Source organism: Xyrauchen texanus, chromosome 40 (assembly GCF_025860055.1).
Source record: "Xyrauchen texanus isolate HMW12.3.18 chromosome 40, RBS_HiC_50CHRs, whole genome shotgun sequence".
Classification (NCBI taxonomy): Eukaryota; Metazoa; Chordata; class Actinopteri; order Cypriniformes; family Catostomidae; genus Xyrauchen; species Xyrauchen texanus.
The window spans coordinates 35,362,739-35,377,637 of NC_068315.1; the positions used below are offsets into that span (position 1 = coordinate 35,362,739).

The window sequence follows — 14,899 nt, forward strand, 5'->3', positions numbered from 1 at the left end:
TTTTGAAATTCAAAAAAATTTGCAAATGTGATTGAATATCGTGATTAATATCGTTATCGAATGATATGAAAAAGAATATTGTGATAATATTTTTTGCCATATTGCACAGCCCTATTGGAAAACAAGCCAAAACAAAAACAAATAAAAAACTTATTTTGTTTCAGTGTATAATGGGGTGAAGACTACACCTCTCTCATCTTTCTGTTCACTTCAGTCCTTCTTTAACTCACTAAAAAACAAACTCTCTATTATTAATAAAGCTGTGCATTGCCAATTTTCTTCATGATAAGAAATGCACAGTGACATATTTTAAAGATGTAAGGCATTAAATATAACCGCATTAAAGATGTAACGTCGGGGTGTTTCCTTTAAAGAGTTCCGACTCCACATATTCCACATCGAGAGTGCTTCATTATTTACTTATTTTATATTTTTGCATTATAATTCCCTCATACTTTGTGATCTACATCAGCTGAAGCGGTTTGTAAAGTGTAGAGTACATCTGTTCTGTGATCTGTGTAATTCTTCCTCTCATCAGTCAGGTGTGAACTGAAGTTCTGCATTAGAGTTTAATGTGAGCTCATGTTACATTAAATGAGATCAAATGACTTCTATAGGGGAAGCGACCCAATTGAGCCCACGTACCATATAAATCACTTAGAGTTTTATTTTGAAATATAAAAAGACAGGAAGCAAGAGAAATATTGTTGTTGAGAGGAAATGCATATATTTGTTGGGATCTTTCAGCACACTGTGGAATGGAAATCCCTTGCCCAAAAAATATTAATGTAGTCGAAACTCAAATGGCTTAAGTAAACATCAATTTGACAAATTTGATTGGACAGAACGTAGGGATGGGACGATATGGTTCGATATAAGATACAAGATTCGATTCGATATAATAACATTTAAATGACAATATTACAAAAAAATTCTTAATTTTCTGATTTGTTTTTTTCAGCAAAATGCTAATTGTTTTCTCATCAAAAGAAAGTTCTTTAAAACACAATATAAATGCTAAAAGTTTAAATAAGAGTTTCTCATATTCTTTCTCTATAAGAAAATATCACAAATAAATAAAATTGTGGGGTACATTCAGGCTGATCAGGTGCAGAACAAGCAACAGAACATGTCCTGAAAAAAGTGAAAGTAAATATTTTACCATTTTAATAATTAAAAAATGTCAAAATGTAACTTTGTAAAAATACAAAACTTCTACATTATATAGATTAATATTATGTCATAAAATTGTATATAGTATAATGATATGAGCAATCACTGTTTGAAATAATGGGTACGGTTTACGAGTAATAAATGTTACTGTCACTTTAAGAGTTCATTGAGCACCTCATAGTGTTCCAGCGAACATCAACGACAATCTCTCGGTTTCTTTAGCGCATCCATGTTGCGTGAGATTAAAATTCATTAAAATTTCTGACTGTAAAGAACAGAAAGGCTGTTCAGACACATTATGGAGTGGTGGTGGTGTAGTGGACTAAAGCACATAACTGGTAATCAGAAGGTCGCTGGTTCGATCCCCACAGCCACCACCATTGTGTCCTTGAGCAAGACATTTAATCCAGGTTGCTCCGGGGGGATTCAAACAGAGATAAGGTGCAGTTTATCCTTACTGTTTAGAAATAATGATCTAAATTATTTCTACACCGAACCAAGAATCAATTCGGGGCTGTAACCTCGTAACATCCGGCCTCTTTTTGTGCATGAGCTTGAAAATGACATACCCAAAGTAAAACTCTTCCAGTTCTTGAACCCTTTAGTCTACAAACTCAAACTTGGGCTCGTTTGAAAGTAGACACTTACACATTTGTTATTCAAGGGTACGAATGTTTCATTGTAGTATAAAAAATTAGTTAGAACTATTCAAATATTGTAAATATGCAGGACTATGCGTAGTAAAACACATCTGATACAAATCCACATGTCTGATGAAGGTCTGACACAATTTTGAAGTTGATATGATCAAATCTCTCTGTTCCATAATGATTTATGTAAGTGTACTTCAAAAAAAGGCCACTTGGAGGCGCCAATTGGACACTTGTAGTAACTCCGTAAACCAATGATCAAAGTGCCTCTAACACACAATTTATTTAGATTTCAATGTAAAAAATACCACACAAATCAAAATATACATGAATAGTTTTATTAGTATTTGGGAATATATTATAATGCATTCCATATATATTTATGTATTTTATAAACCATGTGAAACGAACATTGCAAATGCAAAGGAAATAAATGTAATGCAAAGGAAATAAATGTTTACTTTACAATAAAGATGCTTCTGTTCATTTTTCCCCATACAAATGCAAATGGACTTAGTCATGTTACAGAGCTTTTGCTCTGCCGTTCACCCTGGGACAGTGGCGGGCCGTCCTTCAGTGTGATTCATGCCATTAAGAAAACACAGTTTCAGACACCCTTTGCCTTTGGGCATCATACATTATGTCGCAGCTAACTAGTAATACCAATTGACATTTTAAAAACACATCCTCACACGAAAGCCAGAACTTGAAATAACACTTAATGCTCAAGCAAGCCTAATTTGAACTGGAGCATGACTGTTTTGTGAAATGAATGTCTCCCGAACAGACATTCAAAAATCGTTATTTTTCATTTGAATCTACCAAGGAGGTCTATAATACCTGAAAAATCTATCTAATAATATTTGCGATTTAAATGTTGCTTCAAGTTCTCCTAAATGCATTCCATTCCCCGATATTTGGAACTGCAAAGCTGCAGTTAGTTTAGCAGGGGCTCGACTCTCATTAGAGTTGTCTCCTAGAAACCCAACTGATAAACAATACTGCAGCGCTAGCATTTGTGCTTCAGGTGTCTGATTATCAAAAGAGATTATAATGTTTTATACACCTGTTTCTGCAGGCGTTTGTTAAACAAGCTTTACTGTCATGTAATGTGGAAAAATACTCATTTATTTATCTTACACAATAAAGTGAATGTTTATCACTTTGTGACTGAGTGTCGACATGTTTGTGTGACATCATGCCCCTGCATCTCGGCGAAATTGGAGTGGAGAATTTTCTGCATATATATTTTTATAAATTAAGGGAAAAGGAACGGGACCTTCCTGAGATTTTCTGATTTTGTTCATTGGACTCAGGGTAGCAAGGAGCATTTTCAGTATCACCATGGTAACTGCCTAGCAACCAGATGGGTTTACCTTAGCAACCAAGTAACAAATTACATATCTCTGCACCAGAACATCATAGACACTTCCGGTTTCTTTCATTTGACTAAGGGTAGCAAGGGGCCTATTGAGTATCACCTTGCTAACTACCTAGCAACCAGATGGAGTTACCCTAGCAACCAAATAACAAATCAAATTTTTCCCCAATTTTGATAATTTTTTTTTTGTTTAGGCAGGAGCTATTCCATCAATTTGTAGTATTTGTCATCCACTTGGATCATTTCTGTCAATTCTGATTATTTTGGTTATTTCTTCACATGTGCTTGGACATAGATGATTGCTGCTTGCGGCTGTATTATTATATATTAACTATTACTAAAACCAAGTTACTATTTGGATACTAGAGTAATGCTGTAGTAAAACCATGGTTAATTGTACCTTGGTTACTGCCAACAAAAAAAAAAACATTGTTAATACAGTCGTGGTTACTAATACTATTACACAGTAAAACCATGTAAGTTTTCATAAGGGTATCAGTTATTAATGAGGATTAAAGATCATTATCAATGTTTTATCAACTCTATATTTAAATAAACCTATAAAAATGGTCAAACAAGCCCATTATAAATAATGTAAGTGATCAAAGTATCATTGCATATGGCAGTGTAAGGAGGTCAAGACATTTTGGAAAGATGTGAAAAAGTTGGAGAAGATCCTTAATGTTAATATTCCACTGTCACCATTACTTTTTTATTTCATTTATATCCAAAGGAGATTAAGTTTAAAAAGAACATGATGAATTGAGAGAAGTGTTAATAGAAGAGCGGTAATATTGAATATTAATGTAAGTGTCACGATTCCCTTGTTGTCTGCCCTGGGTCTCACTTGTCTTTGTCAGGAACTACACTTCCCATGATCCTCGGCCCTCATCACTGCCAGCCCTGTGTCATTGTGCTCACCTGATTGTAGTTTGTCTTCATCATGTCTCCAGTGTATATAAACCCTGTTTGTTCTCCATTCCCTTGTCGATCGTCGATGTATATGGATGTTTGTTTCCGTGGTCTTTAATGTTCATCCTGCCAGTTTTACCTTTGTATGTTTTTCGTGTTTTTGTTGTGTTTCCCCATTGCGGGTGTTTCCTTTGTTTTTGTTTTGTCTCTTTAGTTGTCCAATAAAGCCTACCCTGCATTTAGATCCTCGCCCCTCGTCTGCCTTCCTGTTCATCATAACAGTAAGCTACTGAGATGTGTTTTTGTTTCCTGTGTTGTTTCTGGTTTTGTGTTTGTTTGCTATTGTTCTTGTTATTTCTGTTACATGGAAATGCAAATGTTTATATGTGAAATTCAAATGTCATAAAAAAATTAGCGAAAAAAAGAATTTTAACTCTGCACTTTCTTGACATTTATTCAATTTTTTTTTTTAAGCAATTCAGGTTAACATAATGGGAATATTTCAAAGTCTGTTAAAAGTGACACACTTCCACCAGTTGGTGGCACTACGAACGTGACCCACAATAGGCACATCAATGTGGTCAGCCCGCAAGAACAAAAATTAGTTTTTTTGTAAATCTTACCTTGCACGCAGAAGATACGTGACATTTCCTTATTTCAATTATTTGACATTAATGTATTGCTTTGCCATGGCAACACCGTTCAATATATCGAAAATCCTTTCACAATTTAGCATCTTCAATGTCTTGGCATGATGTTGCCCACATTTGGTACCTGTAACATGAAATCCCTCTGAGGAGTATTTCAAATTCCTCAGCATGCATTTTACAAACAATCCAAAATGGTCAACTTCCTTTTGGGCAGAGCTTATGACTGTCAGCACGAAAGTTGTCCGGCTTGATGAGATCTATATGTGTACAAAGTTTGTTTGGTGACTAGCTCAACAGCCCCAAGCAGCAACTTTGCCAAGCCCTAATGGCCAACGACTCTGATGTGTGTGCACATTTTCAAGAGTTTTCACGCATGTTATGTACCATAATAGTACAGAAAACCTTAAAAATAATGATAAAATTAATAATAATCCTTAAAAGAACAATAGGGTCTTCACATTTTCAGTGCCCTTTAAGTGGTTAAAATCAAACATAACTATTCATGATTCAGGCTTTGTTCAATGTTTTGTGAGTATTTAATCATTATAGTAAACCCAACAAAATCCTTTCTCCCTTTATCATTTCTGTTTCTTAGACAATAACGTGTGAATAAAATACGGGAAATTTCATTATTAATCTGATTGATTCATTGAAGAAATAATTGAAGATTAATTGATTATCAAAGTAATCGTTAGTTGCAGCCCTACTGTCAAGCTCCAAAAATGACAATAAAACATCATCAAAATTATCATGAAAGCAGTCCATATGACACTCAATTAGACAGAAGTCGTGACAGATGCAGACGTGTCCCCTGCACTTTCTCATTGGGGAAATGTGATGACGTTGTTCCCGCATTTCATACAGCAAATGTGTAAATGCAAACGTTAAAATTCACTGATTAAAATCTTAAGTTTGGCTTCAAATTTTTTGACTTTCCAGCCAAATGTTCATTATAAAATGTTCACGCTTCATTTTAAATCCTCTCTGAAAGCGTCCTTGAGGAAACTGCACATTCTGCACATTGCTATCAGTACTTCATTAAATATTGTGACATTTAGCTTAAATCCTCCTACAGTGTCAGAAAATTCATTGTGTAATGGGGCTGAGGGGTTAAACATTCACTATCATGCAAGAGCTTGAAGCTGTTCTGCAGCACAGAATTATCAGTGTGTACATGCTGCACCTGTGCTGTGTAAACCCACCTCTCATTCTCTCTTCCTCTTTACACACACACACACACACACACACACACTCACACAGCTTTCGAATCTCTACCTTCCTCACATGCTGATCATGCCAGAATGGCTACCACTCACTGAAATGCATTTTCAGAAAACAACAGCCACAGCATGCCAATTATGACTCATGAACAACAGTTGCTTTGATGATTTTGAGTGACTTACAAGTGTATGCAACCTAATGTACATGTGTATCTTGTGTCAACTGTACATACATGAAACCATCACATCTGAAGTGTCATGGAATCAAAAACAAAAAAAGTGTTTTGTGGCAGGGTGGAGGGCAGGGCCGGGTCGTGATCATACACACCCAGTCCCTTATTAGGCTAATCAAGCCTACGAGAGGGATAAAGGCCGACTGCGGAGGATTGTGCGGGGGAGAGAGATTTGTGTCTAAGTTTTATATGAAACTATTATTTATATTGACAAGCCGGTTCTCGCCTCCTCCTTTCCATTGTGTGCTTTGGTGCTGAAACCCAGGAAGGAGGAGGGATATGCCGTGTCCACCCCAACAGAGCAGCCGCGGCCATCTGCCGGGGGACGAGGCCTGGAAAAGGACGACGGCCTCTGACCGCGAGGGGAGAAGGGGCTCCTAACCGACCGCCTGGAGCGGGAGAACCGATCTTCATATTGTGATGGAGGAAAAATAATTTTCATGTACTTATTGCCATCAAGTGGAATGAAATATGATTTGTTTGCAGTATGATAGAGCAAACAGAACAAGAATTACATAAAAAAAAAAAAAAAAAAGGAAAACTTTTTCTAAATTATTTATGAATATTATTGTTTTTGTTGATTTTCTTCAGAAAAATAAAAAATAATAATTTTTTTTGCAGTTAGTCCACAAGATGTGTGCTTTTAAATTTAAGTGTGAAAAATTGCAGATGGCAGCCCAAAAATGCACCAGAGTCTAAGGAGTTAATGGAGTGAGTGACCACAGTGTGACATCACAGGATATAATTACCAGCCTTTTACCAGACGATTACACACATGATGCCAAATTTCATATATATCTCAGCCCACACTTCCTCCACACTTGCTCAAATTCTCCATGTCTCTGTTTGTATTGCAGGGTAATGTGCAAGTTCAGAAATGCCGTATGTAGATCGTCAGAATCGGATCTGTGGCTTTCTAGACATAGAGGAAATGGAGAACAGTGGCAAGTTTCTGCGGCGCTACTTCATCCTGGACACACAGGAGGGCAGCCTTGTGTGGTACATGGATAACCCTCAGGTACCAACCCGTCTTTATTTCCTCCGATCTGCCAGCATGTCACTAAACTCTACGGATCTTTCTTCTACATCTGCCGGTCTCTCATTTTTTGGCATTCCTTTGATTAAAGTACATGGCAGATATGTTGTTTTATCAAATATTTTTGTCTGATACTCGGCCGTTTAGTTTCACATACTTTATAATGTGTTATGGGTGCATAGGAACGATCTGACAAAGTTTGGGGGACATCAGCATGTCGTCAAGTAAGTACAGTATGACAGTTTTAAAATCCTACCTGCCTTGGATGCACTCATATACGATAGAATATTTGAAAGTTTTAAAACTTGGATCCCTCTTCAGGAAGTTTACTGTAACAGTCTTGTGTCTCTTTGGTCCTAACTTTGTACTCTCTAACCCGCAATGATTTCAGAAACAGGAAACAGTAAGCAACCACTGTTCCGCTATAATTTCTGTGATTTTGATATGCAAAAAATTTGTGTAATGCTACAAATCTTCCTCCCACACAACCAATTTCCAAACTGTACTATAACAAGGTATCACATCAGTTTGTGAACTGCCAACACAGATACGTTTAACCACTGATACTTAAAAGTGTCTATAGAGAAGTTTGACTTCCTCTGATGGATATGAGTGCCGTGACCACTGGTGGGGTTTGAGAGAATCAATCTGTGTCTGTCTCCAGAGCACTCGGATTATTCACACAATGTACACTTATAGTGTGCATGCGTGTGTGCGTGCGTGTGTGTATTTGCAACTGTGCGAATCACACACCGCTTCACTGTGCACCTTTTATATGCATGTCTTTATCTGAGACTCCAGACAGGCAAACAAAATAGTTCCTGACTGTGTTCAGTTACTTGGCAAGATAGATTTGAATAGTTTTCTTACTTGGATAAGTCTCATAGTTTTTTCTTATTGGGACATGCTCAGACACAGAGGCTACAAGAGTCCAAATTTAATGAATAAAATTAAGATTTGGTGCATAACCCTGGAATTTTAACCATAAACAGAACCAAAATGCATTGCAGATGATTACACAAACAGATAAGGGAAACATAACATGCAGTCGTACGATCTTCTGCATTGTATTACACTATAAAGGAAACATTGACATATGAGCAATAACTCATCATCAGTAGATCGTAAGCGATCGGTTGTCAGGTATTATTAAAACAAACTTTTTCTCTAGGGACACCATCTGTCAAAATCAACATTAACTCAACAGTCAATATTAATTATATAAATAAACATAATTCTCCAGATATGACGTCAGAGACACAATGTTTTTGCTGACCGGGCATGTGTATTTTAGATTTAGCAAATCACCAGAAAGTGTCTCTGATTGTTGAACTCCGGCGGTCATACTCTGGAACCCACCAGCGGCCAACTACTGGTGTTCATTTCTGTAGATAACGATAGTTCCAAAAATAGCTATCGGCACTGATAAATCTTCAAAACGGATATATTGGTTCACTTCTAATTGAGATCCTGTTATTGACTGACATAAGGTTGGGCGGTTTGACAGTATAAACCATGTAACGATGGAAATGTGTCAGCTGGCAGAGATTTTGCTATACTGTTTATACCCTGGTAGTTACATTTGTGTGGCTATAAGTGGACTGGATTGTTTTATACTAAAAAGTTATGTGAAATTACAAAGTGGGACGTCTCCTAAACAAGTCCAGACAAGAAAGAACGTCTCGATTACTGTCGTAACTTTCGTTCTCTGATGGAGGGAACGAGACGTTGTGTTGATGTAGTGACAAAAGGGGTCTCTCTTGAGAGCCTCGGTTACCTCTATCTTTGAGAAAAGGCCAATGAGAATTGGTGAACAGAATTTTTATGCCCCTCCCCCGGACATACATGTATAAAAGGAGGGAATCGTGCATCTGTTCAGACCGGTTTTGAGCTGAGGAGCCGAGAGTAAGGTCCTGGCCATTTCAGTGGCTTAGTATAGTGTTGTGGCAAGAGGAACACAACGTCTCGTTCCCTCCATCAGGGAACGGAGGTTACGACAGTAACATGTGTCGATGTAGTGACACTAGGGGTCTCTATCTAAAAATGCCACAACACTGAACATGTTACGTGGACTGATGATGCAGGTGCAAGCAAGCTGTTGCGTGCAAAAATAGCAGGTGCATCAGACTGCACGTAACCTTCCCCAACCCCCCCAAGAGACGTCATATAGTTCCCCACAGCCTTAGAGCAGGCCGCACCAGCTGCGCCCTTTTCTCTCTCTATGTTTTCTCTCCATAGAGTGTTCGATGCGGCTGGGGGCTGGCTATAACACACATCTGGGAAGGCGTTCTTTTCCAATCCTATTCTTTCAGGGGGGAAAGACCCTGCGGAGACCACATCCTGCCCAACAGAGGATGTTAACTTGGCAAATACGTCAAATGTACTTACCAGCCACACATGTTAGTGGCGTGGTGGTAGGTCCTGCCTCAACGGGGAGGAACTCTACAAATGCAGCGACCAAGGTGCTATGTGCAAGCGATACACCCTGCCAACTGTTGTCACCGTATTACCAAATTCTACGTGTCCGGACCTGTCAAAACACGAGACGAGACGGGCTCAATCCGGAGATTGTAAAATCTTGCAAAGGTATTGGGTGTTGCCCAGCTCACTGCTCTGCAGATGTCTGCTAGATAGGTGCCACTGGCCAGTGCCCACGAGGATGCCACACTCCTTGTAGAGTGTGCTCGAACCCGCAAGGGGGCAGGCACGGACTGGGTCTGGTAGGCCAACGCAATGGCATACATGATCCAGATTGCAAGCCTCTGTTTGGAGACAGCGTTCCCTTTCCACTGTCCACCAAAGCAGACAAAGAGCAAAGAGTGGGTGCTCAAAGCTCACACTGGAAACTGCAACGCTAAGGCTGGGTCTGCCTCTTCCCGGGGCAGCATTTGCGGGTTCACTACCTGAACCCTAAAAAAGGGTCGTAGGAACCTTGGGCACGTAGCCCGGTCGGGGTCTCAGGAGGATGTGAGAGTGTTCTGGACTGGACTTCTGGCAAGGATTGCTGACAGAGAACGCTTGCAGGTCCCCAAACCTCTTGATGGAAGTGAGCGCATTCAGGAGGGCCATCTTCAAGGAGAGGGCCTTTAGTTCAACTGATTTTAGTGGCTCAAACGGGGCTCCCCGAAGGCTTTGTGAGGACAACGGAGAGCATGGAACAGCCTAGGAGGGCGCCTCTAAGGAACCCGATGATCCAGTCGTGCTTCCCAAACGACTTCCTGTATACTGCATCGTGGTGAGCTGCAATGATGGCTACATAGACCTTCAAGTAGGAGGGGGACAGCCACCCCACCAGCCTCTCCTGCTGGAAAGGGAGAACTCACGTCTTCAAATCAGGAAGAACACCAATTTGCAGAAGGTCCTTCCTCAGGGGAATTTGCCAGGGAGGTGCTGTCATGAGGAGCATGAGATCCGAGAACCAAGTCTGAGTGGGCCAGTAGGGGGCCACGAGAATGACTTGTTCCTCGTCCTCCCTGACCTTGCACAGGACTTGCGCAAGTAGGCTCACTGGGGGAAATGTGTACTTGCGCCACCCCCGGGGCCAGCTGTGTGCCAGCCCGTCTGTGCCGAGGGGGGCTTCCGTCAGAGAGTACCAGAGCAGGCAGTAGGTGGAATCTCGGGAGGCGAACAGATCAACCTGTGCTCTGCCGAACCGAGCCCAAATCAGCTGGACCACCTGAGGGTGGAGTCTCCACTCTCCGCTGAGCATTACCTGTTGTGACACCATGTCCGCTGTGGTGTTTAAGTTGCCCGAGATATGAATGGCGTGCAGCGACCTCAGCCACTGCTGACTCCAAAGGAGGAGATGGCGGGCGTGTTGTGACGTGACAAGAGTGAACGCCGCCCTGCCGATTTATATATGCTACTGTCGCTGTGTTGTCTGAGCGAATCAACACGTGCTTGCTGTGGATCAATGGCAGACATCTGCGCACGGCAAGAAATACAGCCAGCAACTGTAGACAGTTGACCAGGGTCCCATCCAGGAGCCTGTGGCTTTGGGTCCATTGCACGTGGCACCCCAGGCCAACTGGGAGGCGTCCATAGTAACTACGACACTTCTGAACACCTGCTGTAGGGCGACTCCTGCCCGTAGAAAACCGATGTCTGTCCAAGGGCTGAATAAGTGACGGCAGGAAGGGGTGAGGGTCACACGGTATGTGCCGTGGTGCCATGTCCATCTCGAGACTTGAGTCTGAAGCCAGTGCTGAAGCGATCTGTATGCATCAACCCAAGCGGCAAAACTGTCGCTGAGGATGCCATATGAAATATATGAAGCCTCTGAAATTGTTTGTGGAACCGCTGTGCCCGGTCTGAACAAACTCAGGCAGTTCAGCAACGACTGTGCTCACTCAGACAGCTTTACCCGGCAAACCGCTCCCGTTGAACTCCCGAAATTGCCTCCAGCGCCAGCCGCGCCGGCCCTATACCAGTGGGTAGAAGGCGTGACGTGGGGTCGGCTAAAGTGGCCACAATGAGAACATACACAAACGCTGCCTCAGTGTGTTCTCTGCCCAGACACGTGAGGCAGTGCCTGTGACCATCTGAAGCAGAGAGGTAACGACCGCATCCAGGAATAACACAAGGACGGAAGGGAATCTTTAAAAAAATGCTTCTTTAAAAAGACGTTCAACTTCCAAGTGTTGCTCTTTTAGAGAAATATACTCTTTTAGGTGGCTCTTTCCAAGGACGTAGTCTGCACCGGGGCGCAGAGAAGAGAAAAGCCGATGATTTTCGCCATATCTCCAATAGCATATGCTCTTGTAGAGGTGAGTGGGACAGCAGTGGATTTATTCCACTCGCTGAAACACAACTGCTCGGCTCCGAACAGACACACGCTTCCCTCCTTTTTATACCCGTATGTCCGGGGGAGGGGCATGCAAATTCTGTTCGCCAATTCTCTTTGGCCTTTTCTCAAAGATGGAGGTAACCGAGGCTCTCAAGAGAGACCCCTAATGTCACTACATCTACGTGCTGAGTGACTCCAGTCAGTCTTCCTAAGCAACCAAATTGGCCCGGTTGCTAGGGAGGGTGGAGTCATATGGGGTAATCTCCTCATGGTTGCCATAAGGCTGTTCTCGCTCTTGATGCGGGCATGTGTTGAGTTGTGCGTGGATGCAGTGGAGAACAGTGTGAAGCCTCCACACACGCTATGCCTCTGCGATAACGCGCTCAACAAGCCACATGATGAAATGCGTGAATTGATGTCTCGGACGCGGAGGCAACTGAGATTCGTCCCTTGCCACACAGATTGAGTGTGCCACCACGAGGACTTAGAGTGCATTGGAAATTGGGCATTCCAAATTAAATAAAATAAAAAATGTTTTCCACCAAATCATAGTTAGATGGTGCAACAATATGTAGGTAGAAATGTTGTAGTCATGTGACAAAAATAATAAAACCGAGAAGATATCTTCAGACCCACAAGACTGTATGTGAAGATTTTGTTATTACGTATCCAGGCAATATGATAGAAATGCTTTGCAATGGTGAGATTGGGCAAGGACCACTTGTTCAGTGTTGTACTAGGAAGGGGCTCTCTCAGGTTGAAGAGACCAATGGGCCAGGTTTCTGAGACTAAAAGCTTTGTAAAAAAAAAAAAAAACATTTTGGGGAGGCCTAAACCTCCTTTGTCAATTGGTCTGTGTAACTTACTAAAATGCAACCGAGCTCGTTTACCATTCCAAATAAAAGTACCAAAATATTTAAAATAAGAAAGAAGAACTTCTAGAGGGAGAGACTGCAGTAGATAATTGAATTTGGGCCATAAAATTCAGCCATATACACTACATCACACGAGAACTTTTTCATTAATGGGTCTATCTAAATTTCTCAAATTTACTGGAAATAAAATGTCTCTACTTAATATCTTGCTTGGGCCATTGAAAGGCACCAGGTTGGAAAGCCGTGGCAGGGCAATATGCTATCAGAGCAAGAGCTTCTGATTTAGACCAATTCACCCTGTATCCTGAAAAGTTGGAGAAGGAATTAATAATTTTACAGAGGCTAGGCATAGATCTTGTAGGATCAGAGACAAATAATAATATATCATCTGCGTATAGTAGCAGTTTATCCACCATAACTCCTGCTACAGAAGCAGGAAAATAATTATCTTTTCTTATTGCGGCTGCTAATTGTTCCAGGACAAGACAGAACAATAAAGCAGAGAGAGAGGACAGCCTTGCCGGGTTCCCCTACCAAGAGAAAAATCATCTTAAATTAATTCATTAGTTTGCACTGCCGCTATTGATTGTTTATAAATGAACTTAATCCACCCAATAAAAGTGTTCCCAAACCCATTAATTTCCAAATCTTAAAAAGATAGTTCCATTCCACCATATCAAACACCTTCTCGGCATCAAGTGAAATGGCAGCAATCAGGGTCTGATCATTCGCTACTGACCACATAATATTTATAAAACATCTAATATTATCAGAAGAACTACAACCATGAATAAACCCCACTTGATATATATGAATAAGAGATGTAATTATTATTGATAAGCCAGAATTTTAACCAATATTTTTACGTCTAACTTGATCAATGAAATTGGACGATAAATCTTACATTCATTTGGGTCTTTATCTTTTTAAGAATATGACTGATCAGGGCTTGCATCATGGTTGGTAGTAGTTCACCTTTCTTTAATAACTCTGTGTAAACTTATAACATAAGTGGAGCCAGTTCTGTGACATAAATTTCTGTGGCAAAACCATCTGGCCCCAGTGCCTTACCTGTTGGCAAGGCTTTAATTACCTCAAGAAGCTCCTCCAAAGTAATATCTGAGTCAAGAAAGTATTTTTGATTATTTGTCAATTTATCCTTGGCGTCAATTCTCACAGCACAGTTTACGAAACTATTACAGTTCTCACTGTTTAATATTGCTTAAAGGGATAATTGTAGCAAAGTTTAAGTGGATCTCCCATCTAATCGATGAACCCTCGCACAGCGTCACGTGACTCTTGTATGTGAAGATTTAAAACAAATCATTAATTTGTTATATCATTAAATATCAATATTTTCACATTTTAATGAAATGGCACATTTTGTTCTGGCCATGTAGTGCAACCATGAGAAAACTTGACTTAAAAATGTATGATATTTGTAATATTTTTCACCTTGAAACATGTTTGTAAAAACAACATGAACTCAAAGATTAATTGTCTACAATTTTGACATTTTAAACCAAAAATACAGTATATATATATATATATATATTTCAAATTTTATCCTCAGACAACCTTGCTTGTCAGTAGCTGTTTCCCTATGTTTATTTTATGTGCATTTTGGGATATCACATAAAAACTGCTGGATGGAAACACCAAGATTCAAATAAAATCTCCAAAATGTGCATACAAACGTACGGCTCACTTGAGGTAGATGCATTTATTATTCGATAAGAAGAAATGCTTAAACTATGATGGAAACACATTTATAAAATAAACTCCTATAGAATTTATTAGGAATAAAAGATGCACAACAAAAATATCATGTGACTGAATAACTCATTCATAACTGGACTATCCAGCGGATCAATCATGACATCTGAAATGTTGCTCTGCATGTTTTAGCCACTGTTATTTCAGAACGATCAAAACATGCAAAGAGTTTGCAGTACGGAAGAGAAAGTTTATTAACACTTTTGA

At 40.2% G+C, this 14,899-nt stretch overlaps 1 protein-coding gene across 7 annotated transcripts in view; it reads left to right on the plus strand.

Moving 5' to 3' along the window:
- Nucleotides 1–14,899, plus strand: part of LOC127633545 (pleckstrin homology domain-containing family A member 1-like) — a 105,603-nt gene that overhangs the window by 11,079 nt on the left and 79,625 nt on the right. For all 7 annotated transcript variants that reach the window (XR_007969222.1, XR_007969221.1, XM_052112724.1 and 4 more), the window contains exon 2: nt 7,077–7,237. Coding sequence is in view for 5 of the 7 variants with exons in the window: in XM_052112724.1 (XP_051968684.1) it covers nt 7,097–7,237 (141 nt within the window). In the remaining 2 variants the exon portion in view is untranslated. The remainder of the gene's footprint in view (nt 1–7,076; nt 7,238–14,899) is intronic.